Here is a 20,088-nt window from a genome sequence, read left to right as displayed (position 1 = left end):
ATTGCCCAAAGAGGTGAAATCTTGTGTGTGAGACGTATCCGGTTAACCAAATAGAATAGCTAGTTCAAAGATACGTCTACTATGCAATTCTGGTTAACTTTGATATGTCCTCACTAAGTGAAGGTTCAAATCGAGAGATACCTTCATCTATGCATAAGATTTCCAAGCCTGATGAGAAATTTTTCTTTGATTTTGAAAATGGTGGGGGATTGTTAATGATTTTGCATTTTCAAAATCATGTATATTACATGTTTTAGTGTTTTGGAAAATGTTTTATCAAAAGCGTTTGGGAAAAAGAAAAAGTTTTCTTGGAAATATTTGCTTTTACAAAAGGATGTAGAAGTGTAGTTGAAAAAGATAGTTCCACATCGGATGAGAGAAAAGAAAGAGAAGGGCTTATAAAGTACTACCTTTTCTAACTCTTGTTGATTGCACATTGGGTTGAACCCATGGTTGGACCCGCGGGACGGTGCAACGCACCGTTCGCACACGCGCACGCGCACGCGCGCGCGCGGCGTGGGCAATGGGCTATAGGGCGCATAGTGGCGCTTTATTGGCGCTTTTTTAGGCGCACTTTGCACTTCGCACGTACGCAACGTCGCGAGGAGCGATTGGAGCCTTTAATTTTTCCAGATTTGATCTGCACCGTTGGATCAAGATGAAGTGGACCGGTCGGATGGGTGGGTCAAATGGTTCGCAGGCCCATCAAGCCGAATGGTTCAGTTGGGTTGGGCTTCGGTTCGGGCCTAACGGTGGGCCCGTTTCGGTTCGGGCCTAACGGTCGGCCCAACGGGCCCATGACTCCAACGGTCAAAGGGTGTGATCAAATGGGTTGTGTCCCTTTCCCCAACGGTCATGTGCCAAGGGGGTGCGATCCACACCATAGATGATTGATCTAACGATGACTGGGTTGGAAAGAGGATTTTACTCAAGCCAACAGTCACATCTAGGATCGATCAGGACCGTTCAATATCAATTGGTGCGATCTAACGGTCAGATTTCAAACATTCTGGAAAGGTGCCCTGTAGAGGTGTTTTTCACACTGAAAAGACACCAGATGGTCTATAAAAATGTGCAAACTTCAGTCATTTCATATAGAAATCGAATTGACAATTCTGACTGATTTTACACTCTCTTCTACACTCCTACTAAAATCCCCAAGTATTTCTACATACTGTTTTTCTTTTGTTTACTGTTCTAGATACTGTTTTTCTGCAGAAACAGAATCTAGAGATTTCTCTAAGGCTTGAAATTTCGGAAGGGCATTTCGGATTTGATTCCGCTAGTGCTACGCGTCATCAAACATTAGTAGGGCTTCCCTACTAGGCTTCATTGTATCTTGGAGGCAATTCGCGGATCCCCTTTGCACACTACTAGTGGGGGCGAATCTTGTCTTAAGGAAAGTGATATCACGCCTTGAAGCAACAAGTTTCTGTTTTCTATCATCAACAGTACCCTCAACAAATTTTTCAACAGATAACCCCCTATTAGAGACTTGATAACCCCCATTTCGTCCCCCTCGAACAATTTTTCAAAAGTATATGTCCCCATTGCAATTCTCATATTTTGATGTCCCCAATTAGCAATTTTTCCTTTTAAAAAATACTGGCTCTACGAGCTGACACAACATATGAAAACAGAAAACTCAAGGGCAAAGAACGAAACAAAGAAACAAAAGACTAGATCTAGGGTTTGTGGGATTTAGTGATTTTTTTTTCTTGTGTGTCTCTTTCTCTCTGCAGCTTCAATGGCGATGAGGAATTTCTACAACGAGATCAAAGGGCTGAGGGTAAAGGATCTCCCATCGCATCTGAAACCTATGTTCTCGATCGATTACGTGAAGAAATCAATCCAAAGGGGCTTGGATAATTACCACGCCAAATACATCCAGACGAGCTCTGTAGATCCTCTCTTTCATGTCTGTTTTGGCGGCATGATTTTCTCATACCTCGTTGCTCTCCCCGAGGAGCGTCGCCATCTCGAGCACCAGCAGCACGCCAAGGAGCACGGCGACCATTGATTTGTGTTCGCGATTCTATCATTTGGATCGATCTAGGTAAACTTACCTATTTGCAATTTCAATTGGTTATATGTTCTTATTTCTTATGATGATGATGATGATTAGGTTTTAGCTTTTTGTTTTTTGTTTTAATTTTCTGTTACGAATCTGAATCGGTTCTTAACATGATTGATCTTCTTAGAGGGAAGATCAGCTTCTTGACCCATTTCGAGGAAAGGGTCGGTCGTCCTTTGTGCTCAAAACACAATTTTCAGGATAAATTTCTTCATTCCTTACAAAACAAAGCTACTTACATGTTATTTATAAAAAAACCGACTCGATCACTTTCTCTAAAACGCTACCCAAGCCAATCTAGATAACCCTTATCTCTAAGACTCCTATCCATACCAAACAACTAGAGATAAAATACCAAAAAATATAAACTAATTTTTCCACCCAAGTGGGACCCGTATAGGTAAACATTTTTTTGACTGTGGTTGGTGAAATGAGGATTTTGATTTCTATGATATCTTTTCTCTCTGTTTTTTTTTGTTGACATTTATGTGATACGGCTAAGGCCATGTTTGAATTGCAGAAATTTTATGGAAAGGTTTGGGAAGGAAAAATATTTCTAAAAGTTAGTACTTTTTTTAACACACACACACACACATATATATATATATATAACTTGAACCAACCCTATCAACTTTCATGGAGAGGGACCTTCAATTTATGATAATATCCCTCACAATTAACCACAAACATGTCATTTCCCTCATAATTGTGGGAAGAAAAATTTCCCGTTAGAAATGTTTTTCTTGCAATCCAAACAAGGCCAAATGTTACGAACCCAAATATGATCGCAATGTGATTGACCTTATTAGAGGGAAGATCAGCCTCTTGACCCACTTCCAGGGAAGGATCAGTCCTCCTTCCGTGCAAAGATACAATTTTTAGGATAATTTTCTTCTTTATGCAATACCTAATGCTACTAAACCAAATAGGTTCGCAACGTGATTAATCTTCTTAGAGGGATGATCAGCCTCTTGAGCCTAGGATCACATCAGTTCTCCTTCGTGTGCCAACACAAGTTCAGGATAAATTTCTTCTTTATGTGATACGTGATGTTACGAACCCAAATAGGCTCGGAATGTGATTAATCTTCTTAGAGGGACGATAAGCCTTATGAGCCTAGGATCACATCGATCCTCCTTTGTGTTCAAAGACACAATTTTCAGGATAAATTTCTTCTTTATGTGATACCTAATGTTACAATACAAACCCAAATAGGTTCACAACGTGATTAATCTTCTTAGAAGGACGATCGGCCTCTTGAGTCATTCGTGTGCAAAGACACAATTTTCAAGATAAATTTCCTCGTTAAATTGAAAAAAGCGATTTACATGTTATTTATACCAAATAGAAATGTCACTTGCCACTTCCTCTAAAACTCCTACGCAAGCTAATCTAGACACCTTAACCTTTATCTCTAAGACTCCTACACATACCAAACAACTAGAGAGAAATCTCCACAAACTACAAATATGTAAAAGATTTTATTAATTCCACCCTAAGTGGGACCCTCTAGGCATGTAAAACCTAAAGCTGGGAACTGATTTGAGAAAGATTTTGGAAATTGATATCACTGGCATGAAATTACATAGGACTCGAATTAGAACTTGGGATAGTTCATCTTTCTATTTTTTTTTTCCTTTCTTTATGGAGAACATGCGAGAAGTGATTGAGATTCTGTAAATGTTTTCCAATTTCATCAGAAAACAGTTGTTTAATGTCTCTGAACTTCCGTTACTACTCAAGGTGAAGTAAAGGGTCTAAGATTAGAGGTTGCAATTAACTGAACTGATATGATATTTAGCGCTGCTACTTTGTTTCCTGCCTGGTTTTTTTGTTGCATCCATATGATGTCTAAAGTTTACTAATTTATGGATGGAGGAAATGCTCCCAGCAGACTGAGTTATGGACTTCCTTTTGTTCCTCACGTGGGTCGTTGCTTTTTTGTTCAATGTATGTTTTTATAACTCTTCCTATGGGTGGTTGATACAATACCAAAACTGTGTCATGCTGTAGAACACCCCACCACCCCCACATTTTCCCTACATGTTTGGTTTCCTTTTTGAGGAATTACATACATGTGCAAGGCTGTCAAAATCTCATGTGTTCCATCAAAAGAATTACTTAACAAAGCCAAATACATGATGTGTTCCACAGTGTCATGTAACATGACAGATGCAAGATTTCTTCGATGATTGTTGAGCCCCTAGAATCACGATAAAGCACACCAATTAATCGGCGTGTTTCAGTTTGTAATAAAATATCAAAGAAGAATCAAAAGAAACCAACTCATCCAATTTTTCAATCTTGTAATGCCAAAGCAACTAAGACATCAAGTTGGCCTTAGTATCATTTCAAAGCATCATAAAGTTGAGCAAACATAATCAAAGCTGTTGAGATAGAAATGAGGGAAGGAGAGAGTGAGTTAGAGAGTGCTCCCCCTCACTTATGTATTTATATAAAAGAGAGAACATACAAATGCCCACTATGCCCTTAGGAATGTACACAACACACACACACACACACACACACACATCTAACACTCCCCCTCAAGCTCCCCCTCACATAGAGGGAGAGGAGGTGGGGGGTTGGAGGCTGCCGAAATGGCAGGGGGTGGGGCGGGGGCGGGACAGAGGGAGAGGAGGCCCGAGGGGGGTTGTTGGGAGCTGCCCGAAATGGTAGGGTGTGGGCTGAGAGTTGTCGGGGGGCGGGGGTGGGGGGGTAGTGGGTGGGTTGCCGGCGGGTGGGAGAGAATAGGGGAGGGTGGTGGTGGTGGGGTAGGGGTAAGGTTAGGGTTAGGTCTAAGGGAAGGGTGGTGTTGGAGAGAAGTTCTATGGGGTTCCTTAGGTGATCATAACCCCAGGGCTCTGATACCATGTTGAGATAAAAATGAGGGAAGAAGAGAGTGAGTTGGAGAGTGCTCCCCCTCACTTATGTATTTATATAAAAGAGAGAACATGCAAATGACCACTATGCCCTTAGGCACGTACACAATGCACACATACATCTAACAAAAAGCATTCAAAAGGCTTGTGCAGAATGAATCCAAGGCAATTGAAGCACCCACCCAGTAGGTTCAAGACTCAATGTGAAGCAAATCAAAGATTATCAGAAGCCTCATGGGACGAAGTTTTGTCAGAATTCTATTATGTTAAAGAATATCCTAGAATTATCCATACCCACACCCTCTTAACTCCAGCCTGACTTAACCCAAAAATCTCAACCAGTAGTGGGCTGTTTATAGTCGAGGTCGTGGGTACTTTTGGGGGTAAAGTTGGGATATTTGACATGTTAACACTTGCGTAGGTACAAGGGCATTCTAGTCATTGTACTTTCATTAATTTTAGCCCTTAAATGAGATTGAATGGGTGCCCAAGATTTGTTTATCATGAGTGATTCAGAAGGAAAGTTTTAGGCAACTGTGGCTTCGACATGGGTTGAGAGCGGGAGAGTGTGGGAAGGCGAGGGATGTTCAACTTAAGGGAGCATGCCATAATGGAGAGAGATGAGAGAGATATTTATGAGATATGAGATGGTTCTATATGTTTCTGAGGCTAGAGTTGATATGAAGTGGCCTTCCTAAGGGCACTTTGGGGGGCCTTAAGGATTTTGTGACGGGATGAGCATTTTGACAAAACGTGTTAACACTTGAGTAGGTAAATACAAGGGATTTCTAGTCATTGTACTTGCATGAATTGTAGCCTTTAAATGAGATTAAATGGGTGGCCAAGATTGGTCTCCCAGGAGTGATTGAGAAGGAAAGTCTTAGGCAACTGTGGGTTCAACATGCATTGAGATTGGGAGAGTGTGGGAAGGTGAGGGGTTTTCAACTTCATGGAGCATGCCATAATGAGGAAAGAGATAGAGAGATATTTATGAGATATGAGATGGTTTTATAGGTTTCTGAGAGGCTAGATTTGTTGTGGAGTGGTGTCTCTAAGGGCACTTTGGGGGCATCAAGGATATTTTTGACAGGATGAGCATTTTGACAAAACTTTCAGGGCTTAGGACATTTGACGAGGTTGTAGGGTCAATTTTGACTTTTAAGGCGTCTTTCTTGATCTTCCGATTTTCGATGTGGAATCAGATGATCGATTTTGCGGATTGGGAGACTCATTCATAGGCAATCGAAGGGATAATCCATTTGCAAGGTCCAATTGGAGGGATTTGATGTGCTCCGACGTGGCTTTTTTTTTTTTTTTTCAATATTCATGCACATGTGGGGCCACCGAGACTTTTGCTTAGGAGGTGAAAGGCATATCCTTCGAGAGTCTCTACGTGTCGAGGGAGGCAAAATTCTGCAACAAGACGCACCATAAGGTGGTCCTTCTGCGATCTAGTGTGGATGAGAATGGAACGAAGAAGAAGTGGTGGCCATTGTAAAGCGTTTCCACATATGAAGGAGAACTGGGATTTGATTTCGGAAATGGACTAAAAAAATAGATGCTCAAGTGGAACTTCTTGTTCCTTCTCCTCTTAAAGCCATGGTTTTAAATTTCGGCTGAAAAGTTTCGTTTCGGCCGAAATATTTCAGTTTCGGTCGCGATCTTAGTTATAAATTCCGTTCCGGTCGCCGTTCCGTTTTGGCTACCGGAACGGAACGTTCCGGTGTTCCGGCCGTTTCGTTCGGCGTTCCGGTCGAAACTTTCCGTTCCGGTCGAAAAAAATAGTTAAAATATGAAAAAAATCCTAAAAAAATAGAAATTGTTAGACAAATATAAGAAACACTTAAATGAACTAAAAGACATATTTATTACTTAAAAACTAAAGTTTAATACAACTAAGACATAAAAAAGTAGAACATAGAAGAGCAAAAGCCAAATACATAGTGCCAGCTGCCAGCCACATCTATAAAACGGTCATAAAATGAGGGTAGAAGTGTAAAAAACAGTCCCCAACAGCTATAATGGCATTTCTGTAATTTTTGAGATTTTTTTTTTATTTCGAATTTTTTTGAAAAAGACGAAAAATGCCCTCCTAACAACTATAAAATGGTCACAAAATGAGGGCAAATGTGTAAAATACACTCCCCAACAACCATAAATGAATTTATGTAATTTTTTGGATTTTTTTTTTATTTCGAATTTTTTGGAAAAAGACGAAAAATGCCCTCCCAACAACTATAAAACGGTCATAAAACGAGGGCAAATCTGTAAAAAAACAGTCCCCAACAGCTATAATGGCATTTCTGTAATTTTTTGGATTTTTTTACTATTTTATTTCGAATTTTTTGGAAAAAGACGAAAAATGCCCTCCCAACAACTATAAAACGGTCATAAAACGAGGGCAAATCTGTAAAATACACTCTCCAACGGCCTTAATGGCATTTTTGTAATTTTTTTGAATTTTTTTTGAAATTTTTCGAATTTTTTTGAATTTTTCCGCATTTCCGGCCGGAACAGTGAATTCCGGCCATTCCGGCCGGAATTCCGCCGGAAACCTGAATTCCGGCCGGAACGGACCGGAATTCCGACCGGAACGGAAAATATGCCCATTCCGTTCCGGAATCCGGTCCGGAACCGGAATTCCGGTCCGTTCCGGCCGGAACGGAACGGAATTTATATCTAAGGTCGCGATCGAAACGAAATTTACATGAAGTCGTTTCTTTACAAGATTGCGGCGAAATTTCACCGCAGTTTTGAAATTTCGCCGAAATGTCATCGAAATTTCGGTTGACATTTCGTTTTTAGCCTTTTTTACAAAATTTCCACCGAAATTTTAAATAGATCCACCAAAATTTTAAAAAAGTCTACCGAAATGATATAATTTCCACCGAAATTTATGAAATATTCACTGAAATAGTAAAAAATTCCACTGAAATCGCTGAAATTTAAACCAAAATTTTAGACATTTTTGTCGAAATAAAAATAAAAACGAAATTATAACCATATTTTTACATGATTTAGGCTGAAATTTCGGCCCGATGGTGACCGAAACCGACACCGAAACCGAAATTTAAAACCTTGCTTAAAGCCATGTTGAGGTTCCCCATGAACTAGGGCATTACACTATTACTTGCCAATGAATCACTCCAAGGTTGGAGGGGTAACCCATGGTAAGAGAAGAGGAGAGATGAGTATAATTACTTGGGTGTTACTACATAGCACAAGAGAGGAGAGAGGAGTATAACTACTCGAGTGACCATGCCAAAAGTATAGGAGAGATGGTTATAACGACCCGTGTGTTCTCTTTTAATGAGCAAGGTTTTAAATTTCGCTTTCGGTTTCGGACGACACAAAAACATTAACACTTCATTTTCGGTGAAAATCTTGTAAAATCATGGAAACATATGGAGACATATGCAAATGATGATTTTTTAATCTTAAAAAAAAAACATATGCAAATGATGAAATTTTAAGATGAAACTTTGGGAAATGCTAGATTAAGCATAAATACATACTTAGAAACCATCACATAAGAAACAAACCATCCATAATGACTTAATCACATTGAACACCTAGTGACATGAGTTGTTGTGCATGTTTAGAACTTAGAAGCAGGAACCTTCTCTCGGGGTGCCGCTCCCACGTCGGAACCTCGATTCGGCGCTCCTTAGAAAGGAGCTTCTAGGGAGCGCGACCCCACAGAGATGGGAATCGCTTTCTATTACTCTATAAGTCCCATCACCACCAACTTCCTTACATCAAACTCCTCCAACTCTTCAAAGTACTTCATTGGAGCAAGCACAAAGGCTTGTGCATCTTCAGAAGGCACGAGGAACGCGCACACAAATGAAGATGGTTAGAAATTAGTTTTTAGATGTACTTAAATTTTGAAAGATACAGATGAAAATGGTTAGAAACTATTATTTTTTGATGTACTTGAATTTTGAAAGATATATAAAGAAAATATTATATACACGCTCCTATGGCGATCCCAAACTTAGACACTTCTAGACCTCACGCTTCCCCGCCCCTGCACCTGCACCCGCTTCGTGCTTCTAAGGTTTAGAATAGTAAAGTCAACGAAGAGCACTAGTTTCTTAAGAGTCTTCCCGGGAATTAAATTAAAGGAGAGTCAGCAACTCGCTAGAAGAAAGATTTGATCTTGTCCTGACCGTTTCGTTTTAGGAGATCCCACTAAGGATTCCAACTCTGTGTCAATACCACTTTTGAAACTCAACTTTGATGGATTAAGCTTGGGGAATCCCGGTCCCGCCGAAACCGGCGATGTCCTGAGGGATGAGAATGGAGTTCTATGGGCATTTGCGGGGCCTATTGGGGTGGCAGATTCCTTGGAGGCAGAGGTGAGAGCGGTCCATCAAGGAATCAAGATGCTTGCTAGAGATCGTCTAGTTAATGTGGTAGGTGACTCTTTAAATGTCACCCGATGGCTAAATGGTAGTGACTCTTTAAATGTCATCCGATGGCTAAATGGTTCATCTAATCATCCCTGGAGGTTTGACACTTTGACCGGTTTTCGACGAGATTCTAGATTGGACGAGATCTTCATCGTTGGTGTTCCATCGTGTTCGAAGATCAGCCAATTCAGTCGCCGATGCTCTTGCCAAAGATGGAGTTTTCATGGAAGACCTAGCACGCTTCGATTATCTTCCTCCTTGATTTCTTTTGCTAGTGTTTTTCTGTGATTTTCTTATTGTTATGTGTGCTTTTTCCTTGTATTTTGACCATTTCGGTCATCTCTTTTAATAAAATCGGCTATTATTCAAATAAAAAAGAGAGTTATGAGGTATTATTGGTCCCATGCCGATATGACATCCCATGCATAAGATACGGTTTGTTGTGTAGTTCAATGAGGTTGCCTTCCAAATATCATTCTCTACATTCATGAAATGAAATGAAATGCAAATAATAACATCTTTCCATTTTTTGTCGTTCCATTCATTTCTGTCAAATTTTGGGAATTTCAGTCGAACTTTGGGATTTCGGTCAAATTTTGGGAATTTCGGTTGAATTTCAAGAATTTCGGTCAAAATTTTGGGGAATAATGAAGTGAAAGGAAATTTAGTTTCGGTTGGGATGGAAATGGAAGCAATTTCGGTCATTTCGTGGAAATTTCGAGGAATTTTAAAACCCTGTTATTGAGAGACATATGGTACCCTCTAATTGTTACAACACATTAATACAAGCTTTCAAAGACTTGATTAAAATACCCAAGATAAAACAAAAATAAAACCCCACTTTGAATTAACGGATCTTCTCTTTTTTGTCTTCTTGTTGGGGATGGTCCCCCATCATACTTCCCGACTTGAGGAACCCAACTCGACTTAATGGAGAATTCCGATCCTTCTTCCTTGTATCTCCGAACAATGATTCATTGGTTCCTTAGAGATCTTTCCTGCATTGTTGTCCCAATTTAGCTCAGAGTTAAAAATCCTAACTAGAAGAGCATCTCACTAATCTAGATAGGTGCTCAATGGGATCTCTCCATCAAGCTAGAAAAGAGTCACTCTAGAAACGAAAGCTCAGAGTTATCGTCGAAACAAAAACAAAGTGTCATTATTTTGAACGGTTATTATCCTCCCCTTAATAGCTAGGAACATAGCAGAGAGCATGACCTTGGATATGATAGAATGGAAGAAAACGATCCACAAAGAAGAACCCAACTAGAAACAAGATTAGAGCCCGGTAGATTCCTTTTTACCTTCTTAATGAAATTTTTCTATAGGATTCATTTAGCCGACCCAACTAGTTTGGGACAAAGGCTTTGTTGAGTTGAATTGAGTATTATCCTCCCCTTAAAAATCCTATTGCAACATGTTGAACCTAGGTTTTGCTCTGATACCAAACTGATGGAAGACAACCAGAAAGCGGGTGTTGGAGAATCAAAGGGAATGTGACTGATCTAAGGACCAAATATAGGGTTCAAGACTCTTTAGGAATCACTACTAAGGGTGTTGAAACTAAAATGATTGAAATTGATCCAAAATTAGGGTTTTAACCCTACGAATTCAAGGAGGAAGATTGGGATTTGAGAAGTACAAGAAAAAAAAGCAGTTAAAGAATGATAATAAAGAGAGAAATATGATCTTACTTGGGATAGGGATAGAGATTAGGACATCACATAATTAGTTGTCAAGGAATCACTCTAAGGTTGGGTCTAAGGCATCCACTCACGATCAAGAAGGGGAGAAATCACTCCGTTTCACAAGACTTCAATTCTTCTTTTCATTCCATCATTCATTGTGAGAATAATGTACAAAGAACCCTCTTTTAAGAGTAGAGAGATAGGTACAATTATCTGGGCAATGCATGTCAAGAGAATAGGAGTGGTGAGTATACTTATTTGAGTGACACATGACAAGAGAAGGTGAGACTTGAGGGATGAGTATAACTAATTGGGTAAAACATGGTAAGAGAAGAGGAGACATGGGTGAGTGCTTTCCTTTAATGAGAGACAATTGATACACCCTAATTGTTATAAAGATTACAAAGAGTAAATTAAATACAAAAGATAAAATAAAAATAGAAAAATACCACTTTGGATCGACGGATCTTCTCTTGGATGCCTTCTTGTTGTTGATGATCCTCCCATCATGGTGTATGTTGTGGAAGAAATCATCAACCACCTTCCATTATTTTAAGTATGAACCGTCATTTGGAGCTTCTTTCAAGACGTTTGATGCGAATTGGGTAACATTTGTAGCTATTGCCAACTTCCTTGAGACATGTTCTAGTAGTGGGCTCCTCCATAGTCCGTAGGAGAGGTTAACTCTTGTGGAGACTGTGCTTAGATTCTTGTGGAGATTGTGCTTAGTATCGGTTCCGTTGTTATGTTAGAAAGAGTATAATAGCATGATCTATAGGGATAAAGCTGCGTAAGTTTTAAATTTTGATTTTTGTCACGGAAGCAAAAATGTTTATTGGGGAAATTTTGGTGGAAATCGTATAAAATCATGAAAACATATGCAAATGATAGAATTTAAAAATGAAATTTTAGAAAATTCTAGAATAAGCACAAATACACAATTAGAAACCATCTTGTAAGCAAGACAATCATCCATAATAGTTTAAAACATCGAATACCTAGTGACATGGATTGTCGCACATGCCTGATAATTTAATACACACCAAATTTCAAATATAATCTTAGTTTTAAATTTCGTTTCGTTCACCATTTCGTTTTGGCGACTGAAATGGAACGTTTCGGTCATTTCGTCTTCGTTCTGATTTCGTTCCGCTATGACTAGGGACTTTTTTAATAGTTAAAAATACGAAAAAATAAAAAATTGTTAAAAAAATATACGAAAAAATTAAATGAACCAAATATGTAAAAGATCCAACATTTAAGGAAAATACTATCATATGAAATGCCTGTGTTGAATAGTGTGTTGACGACTTTTGGGATTTAATAATGTTTGGATATGATAGAATATATGATTTTTTAAAATTGGAAAAACACCCCATCGTTGGAAGTTAAGATTTTGACTCGCCCCCATTTTCCGAATTTTGTACTAGTACTGGAAAGTTGACCTTTTATTATTTTAGATTTGGGTCTTGAAACTATTTTTAATAGATCCAAATGGGGGGTATACCACTATTACACTTGCGATTTTGGTTAGCTTTTTCCGAATTTTGTACTAGTAATGGAAAGTTGACTTTTTAATATTTTAAATTTGGGTCTTGAAACTATTTTTAATAGATCCAAATGGAGGGTATACCACTATTGCACTTGCGATTTTGGTTTATGTATTTCGATCATTTCATCTTCGGTTTTGGTGGGGATGGAAATGGGAATCATTTTGGTCGTTATGGTCAGTTTCGGTGGAAATTTAAATCCATGGCTTTATCACACGATGTTAAAGGCAGTAGTGTTGAAAAAGAACATTTGATAGCATAAGGGATGATAGAACCAAGGGTGCCCTTGCATAAAGATACGGAGAAGGGCGCCCCATTGGAATCACCTCATTTTTAGAAACCAGTTTTACAATCTCAACCGCTTGCTTTTATCGATTTTTATTCGCTTTTTTATGGGTTGAAAAAAAAAAACCTTCTGAAACCGTAAGTAACATTCCAAACCGTCAAGCTTGGTTATTTGATCCTGATTTTTTGGACCTAAAATCTGGATGATTAAGATGGAAACTTCAAGCAGTGTTATCTTCACAAAGAAAAGAAAAAACGAAGGGCGCAAAAGGAATAAGATGGCATCCAACTCAAATTTTCAAACTTTAATCACAAAAAACGAACAGTATGTTATAGTAACTTTCTTAGAGATATTTGGTATATGTTGGGTGTTCCCCTTCTCTATCCTGGATGTGATTCTGTGTTGGGAGTTGTTGCCTATGAAGAAAAAGGGTAAGATGCTTTGGAAAATTTGCCTTCTTGCTACATGGTGGGTGTTATGGAAGCAGAGAAATTCAAGGGTATTTGAGGGATCCAGTAGATCACCTTATCAACTATACATTAAGACCATAGCTCTTACCATCTCTTGGGCGAAGTGCTTACCTACCTTTCGCTTTGTCTCTGCTTTTGATTTGTGGGAGGGATGGAGGGAGGTATGTTTCACTGGAGAGATTTGATCACAGATTGTACAAAAGTGGGAAGCTCCTCCTTCTGGTTTGATGAAGATCAATTTTGATGGTTCGAGTTTGGGAAATCTGGGGCCACTGGGTATTGTGGCCTTTGCCGCGATCATAGAGGGGAGACAGTTTGGGCCTAGTCGGGGCCGATTGGGGTGTGTGATTCAAATGTGACGGAAGTTAGAGCGGCATGCCAGGGAATTAAACGGATTGATAGAGAGCTTCTTGACTCTACTATTGTGGAGGGGGATTCACAAAATGTGATCAGATGGCTGCGTGGATCAGTGGTACCACCATGGAGATTTTGGTCGTTATTTGATGAAATTTTTGATTTAGTTGCATGGTTTTAAATTTCTGCCGAAATCCGAAATTTCGGCCGAAACGTGTCGGTTTCGGTAGTCACCGACACCAAAAGAACAATGAGTCGGCAAATCACATTGTGATTTCGGCCGAAATTTCGGCGAAATTGCCGACATTTTACAGATATCCAAATTAGCCCCTAAAATTGGAATTTCTAAGAAATTTGAACGAAATTTGCACCCAAATTTGACTTTCCACGAAATTTGCTTGAATTTGGAATTTCACCGAATTTTGGGGGAATTTCGTGCAAATTCCGTGCATTCACATGGGTTCTCTGAAAAAGTAAAAAAAAAGAGGTCAAAGAACTGTTTTTCAGCAGAGAGAGAATGGGGCCATGTGCAAAGCCATGTTCAAAGCCAAAAAAACAAAAGAAAGGAGAGAGAATCTTAGAGGATTGCTTTGCTTCTTGCCTATAAGAAGCAAGGTATTCATCTTATTTTTCATCGAAAGTGCAGCTCTCCTCTTCCTATTTGAACTTTGAAGGTAAGTGTTTAGGGTTTTCTTTCATTGCAAGTTTTAAAAAAACCTAGATTCTCTGTTTTGAGGAGGATCGAAGCAACTGAAATATTGGCCTGATTTCTGAGACTCATTTGTACATGGGACAGCCCCCTAACCTGTATTTATGACTACTCTTTTACACTAGAGGGGGCTGTGCCAAGTAAAAAAGGGGACTCTTTTATTAGCACTACTGTATTTTGATGAGGGCACCATACGATGATCCAAACCGTCCATTAGATGGGCCACTGCCTAAAATAGGTTGTGCCCTAAAATTTATTTCCATAGGTTGATCCTAACCCTCCGATCTACAGAGGGTTAGGATCAACCCTCTAACATTCAGATCAGATGGTTAGGATTAACCGATGGAAATGATTTTTGGGGCACTCCTCCTATTTAGGCTATGGCCCATCTAATGGACGGTTGCGATCATCCCATTGTACGGTCAATACCGTACTTTGAATAAAGTCAGGAGTGGCCTCAACAAAATATAGTAGTGCGACAAACATTTCCTTTATTTACGCTTTTAATAAAGTCAGGAGTGGCCATCTAATGGACGGTTGGGATCATCCTATTGTTTTTTTTTAAGAAGGCAGAATTATATAAATAAACAGAACCGAGATGGTCATGAAGAGATACAAAGAGGAAAAAAGAAGAAATTACAATAACTCAAGGTGGGAGATAATCAAACCACTCTAAACCAGATCTAAGAACACCTCCCCTAGCTAGAGAATCTGCTTCAGCATTGGCAGTTCTCCTTACATGCTCAAACACAATAGAAGACTCCTGAACCAGGTCCTCAATCTCCTTGAATGAAGGCAGGAATCTCCAAGGAGGGATCGCCACCCCCGAAAGCCAACGAATTACATTTAAGGAGTCCCCTTCCACTATGATTTTATCAAACATCGAGCTATCCAAATACTTGATCCCACTATGAATAGCTCTTACCTCTGCTTCATTTGAGTCCGTTACTCCGATAGGCCCCGAGTAAGCCCAAAGAACTTCCCCGATGTCATTTCTACATAAACCCCCAATTCCTGCATCACCAGGATTACCAAGAGACGAACCATCGAAGTTAAGCTTTAGTAGCCCATCTGAAGGAGGATGTCAAGATTGAATGATTTTCTCTTTACTGACCCCTTCCTTACAAATGGTCGCCCATCCTTCCCAAAGGTTAAAAGCTGAAACAAAACGAAACAAAGGAAGGCTCCTTGCCCAGGATATAACAACAACTATCATCTTTACATAAATTCAATAAGGTGACCTTGCCTCTCCTTCAAAAACTTGCGCGTTCCTCTCTTTCCATAAGAACCACTAGGTAGCCACAAGGCACGTCTTCCAGAGAGTTGTGCCTTTCTTTCTCCAAGGATTCCACTCCCAACTCCTAATGAAGTCTGCAATGGTTTTGGAGGGAACCCAACAGACCCCAAAACGAGCGAAAATGAGGCCCCAAATATCTCTTGCTACCTTGCAATGAATGAAAAGGTGATCTATTGTTTCGCCATCAGATAAGCAGAGAGGGCAGTGATCCATCAGCCACATTCCACGCTTCCTCAAAAAATTCATTGTCTGAATACGTCCACTGCAAATAGTTCACCCGAAGAAAGAAACTCTCGGTGGACAAAAGAACTTTCATATTGAGGAAGAAAGAGGCTCCGCTTCACTAAAAATCATGTGATGGTAAAAGGTTTTAACTGAAAAGAAGCCAGAAGGGCACCAAGTCCATACTCGGCAATCAGCTCCCCTTTTCTTGATATAGCAATCTTCTATCAAAGACAGAAAGCCTTGAAGAGAATTTAATTCTCTATCAAAAAAGGCCCTTCTAAACTTGGGAGTCCAGACCACTTTCACGTTCACTCTTTCGAAGCAATCCTTAACCCATGCCCCTTTCTGAGAAGACACCAAGAATAACTCTGGAAAAAGATCCTTGAGAGGAACAACCGAGCACCAAGGATCCAACCAAAAGCGAATCCTATCCCCCACATAGACCTTGAAACGAATGCCTTTCATAAAAAGAACTTCCACCTTCAAAATATCCCTCCAAACCGATACACCTTTGAATTTATAATTGTCAGCAGAGCACCATTTTCCTTCCTTAAACCCATACTTGCTTCCAATAACTCTAACCCCCACAGAAGATTGTTCTTCACCAAACCGCCAGAGCCACTTTCCCAACAGAGCATTGTTAAAACCTTTTAACCTCCTGAGTCCCAATCCTCAATTTTTTATAGGGAGACACACCGCACTCCATTTAACCAAAGGAAGCCATTTTGAAGAACTCGTTCCTTCCCACAAAAATCTTCTCTGGATTTGCTCAATTCTCTGAGCTACACTCTCTGGACATTTAAATAGAGAAAGAAAGTATATCGGAATATTTGATAAAACTGCCTTTATGAGAACCAGTCTACCACCTTTGGATACCAAATTGCGCTTCCAGGTGTCCAATCTCCGCTCTATTATGTGAATAATGGGGTTCCATAACTTTTTGTTCGGTCTTCCCACTCCCAGCGGAAGGCCAAGATAAGAGGCAGGAAGAAAATCTAAGGTACAACCCAAAATACCCGCAAAAGAGGTGCTTCACACTTGGGAACGTTGATCGCATGCAACCTGGATTTCGCAAAATTAGATCTTTCGCCCGATACCATCTCATAACACCTTAAAATTGCTTTAAGATTTAAAATATGAGAATCAACTGGAGAGCAAAACAAGAGAGTATCGCCCGCAAATTGAAGAATCGATACTTCTACTCTATTGTTGCCTATTAGAAACCCTTCAAAGAGGCCCAACTCACTTCCATTCTTCATCAGTCTGCAAAGGGATTTAGCTACAATCAAAAAAAGAAAAGGAGAAAATGGGTCCCCCTGCCTCGAACCTCAAGACGATTTGAAAAATCCTTTAGCAGAGCCGTTTATCAGAACAGAGAACCAAGCGGACGCCAAACAATTTCTGATCCACCATCTCCACCGATCACCAAAGCCCATTCTTCCCATCAGGTAATCTAAAGCTCCCCAGTCCACCCTATCATAGGCCTTCTCCATATCGAGCTTACATAGAACCCCTCCTTCCCCATTCCTTCTGTAATAATCGATAGCTTCATTAACAATCAATGAACAATCAAGAATTTGTCTATTACTTACAAAAGCACTTTGACTATCCGAAATAACCGATGGTAATACCACTTTGAGACGATCCACCAAAACCTTAGCAAGAACTTTGTACAGGACCCCTTCCACCACTAAAGATTTAGTTCTATTTCTTCTCCTTCGGGCGGTAGCCATTGCATGGAAGTAAGCTTGTGTTTTTGTCGCCCTCAGTCAACCACTTGACTCTGGATTTTTGACGCCAAGAAATTTCTTCATGCAGCAGAAGCCCTTTATGTTCTTGGCTTAACCTCCCTAGTTTCTCATAATCTTCTTCCGACGACAATCCACACTCTTCTAGGGCATTTAGCTCCAGCATTCTATCCTCCAGGATCCGCTTCCTGCATGGTCGAGCTCTTTCTTCTCCTTAGCCCACTCTTTTAATTTCGACTTGATGAATCTTAATTTTTTGCCAATGATTACATCATCTGGTCCTTCAAAAACACACTCGGACCACCACCTTGCTAATCTTTCCTCCATAAGGGTATCTTCCAACCATTCCAAGTCAAATCTAAAAGGAACCGGTCCCCCCGACTCCATTTTAGGATCTAAGAGGATAGGGCAATGATAAGAAACTGAATGAGCTAGAGCTTTCTGATAGACCTCCAGAATTGTCTCCAACCAGTCTCCCGAAAGTAAGAATCTGTCGAGCCTGCTCCTGTTCGATCCTCTGTCCCAAGTGAAAGATGCACCGCCCAATGGTAGATCCACCAACTCATTGATCACAATGAAGTCTGAAAAGTCCCTCATACGTTGATTGACTCGCTGGCACCCCAACCTATCCCCTATTTCTAAAATTTCATTGAAATCTCCCCCAATGCACCAAGAGTGGGAGCAAAGATCTCTCATCTTTACCAGTTCCTCCCAGAAAAGACTCTTTTCAGCTGATAGGATAGGACCGTAGACTCCAGAGAATAACCAATCGGAATTGTCATTCGCCTTTCGGAGAGCTACAGAGAGAGAAAAACTCCAGGCCATACATCTTTAATGACCCATTTAACCTTGTCCCAAGCCACCATAATGCCCCCCGAAGCTCCATTAGAAGCTAAGAAAGTAAAATCCCACTCATTTTTTAACCCCATGCTTCTCATGTCTATTCTGCTAATGTGCGCCAACTTGGTTTCCTGAAGGCAAACAACTTCAGGCCTCCAAACTTTAAGCAATTCTTTAATTTGGATTCTTTTCTCCTGGGAACCCAAACTGTTAATATTCCAAGATAAGATCTTCATTAAAAACTTAAACAGGGTAATCTTCCCCGCTCTAACGCCATAGGTCTCCCTTTTTTCTTTGTACTAGGGCCCTTGCCGTGCGACCCTGAATCATAATTGATATTAGATTTTAATCTTAGCAGCTCTCTTTCCTTCCTTTTCAAATTTGCTTCAGAATGGGTATTTGAACAGATAACACCCCCGGCTTCCCTTAGCTCAACCTCCTTGATACTAGATCTGTACTCCTCTTCAGGTCCCGTAAAAATAAGCCCAGTTTATTACTAATTTGCAAGGTGTGATCAACCATCAGTTCAACACCATCCTTATGAGAACTAGACCCAAAATCGCTCCTGGAAAAAATAGGAGAAAGCTCCGAAACGAAAGGCAATAGAAAGGACACCACCTTGCTACACATACTCATAGAAAAGAGGTGAGAGAAACTTCCTTGCGAAATCCTTACGAGAAATCGAAGAGGATGCTCCCTATCACAGCCAGAGAAACAATTCACCAGCCCTCCAAGACCGCTGTAATCGATCAGCACCTCGTTGTAACCCATAAAACAAAGAAGGTATGAACCTCCTGCAGGAAGAATAAAATTCGAAATCCAGTTCTCGCAGCTTTCCTCCACCAGGCGACTCCCCATCTCTCCTTCCCCCTCGAGCACCTCTTCTATATCAAAGTTCAATCTGGTTCAAAAACCACCCGCTAGAATTTTGTCATGAAAACACCTCTGAGCCATGGACCCCTTCAAAGAGGAAGAAGGAAAACCATCTGAAAAATCCTCCCCAAATACCGCAAGCTGCAAATTATCTGCTGGAGATCTATAGATTCGATCCTAGACTCTATCGTGAATAAAAGACTGGGAAGGGCTCGAACCTTTTTCTAAGGCAAAAGGGGTGAGGATTTCTAGCCCACTAGCACACTCCGGATTTGACCAAGCCCATGGCCCATCAAGAGAGTCTGGAGAAAAAGAGGCCCTAGTCGCCTCTGGGCCTAAATCTACGCTTCCAGAAATATCTAGAGGGCCCACTGATGACACCTCATAACCCATAACTCGAGATGAATCCCTTCTAGTCCTTGGGGATAAGGCAGAGATGATATCGTAAAAGCTGTTGACGAGAAGCGTGGGCCCCTCCTCTGAAGAGACATCACTGACAGAGCCACACACACTCCGCCATCTGTAGCCTTCTGGGAATCGGATATTTGAATTTCAAAACGTCCGCTAGCTGTAGCACCAATATCCCGCGCCCCATGCAACGCACGATAGTCTTGATTCCTAATGTGCGCCGGTTCCACCACCCCTACCACCCTATCGGGGATTTCCTCCTCTGCCCC

General features: G+C 40.4%; 1 protein-coding gene across 2 annotated transcripts in view; it reads left to right on the top strand.

Moving 5' to 3' along the window:
- The first annotated feature begins 1,620 nt into the window (after nucleotides 1-1,620).
- The window catches only part of LOC143856516 (ATP-dependent RNA helicase), a 34,156-nt gene continuing 15,688 nt past the window's right edge, over nucleotides 1,621-20,088 (top strand). The window contains exon 1 of one of the 2 annotated variants that reach the window (XR_013238257.1): nucleotides 1,621-2,056. Coding sequence is in view for 1 of the 2 variants with exons in the window: in XM_077366757.1 (XP_077222872.1) it covers nucleotides 1,748-2,020 (273 nt within the window). In the remaining variant the exon portion in view is untranslated. The remainder of the gene's footprint in view (nucleotides 2,057-20,088) is intronic. The other variant, XM_077366757.1, reaches the window with a different exon arrangement.

The sequence above is a fragment of the Tasmannia lanceolata genome, unplaced genomic scaffold, assembly GCF_043159265.1.
Source record: "Tasmannia lanceolata isolate RefF3 unplaced genomic scaffold, GAP_Taslan_0.1 ptg000023l, whole genome shotgun sequence".
Lineage (NCBI taxonomy): Eukaryota > Viridiplantae > Streptophyta > Magnoliopsida > Canellales > Winteraceae > Tasmannia > Tasmannia lanceolata.
The sequence above is the reverse complement of the archived record's forward strand: the minus strand, read 5'-3'. Positions and strand labels throughout refer to the sequence as shown.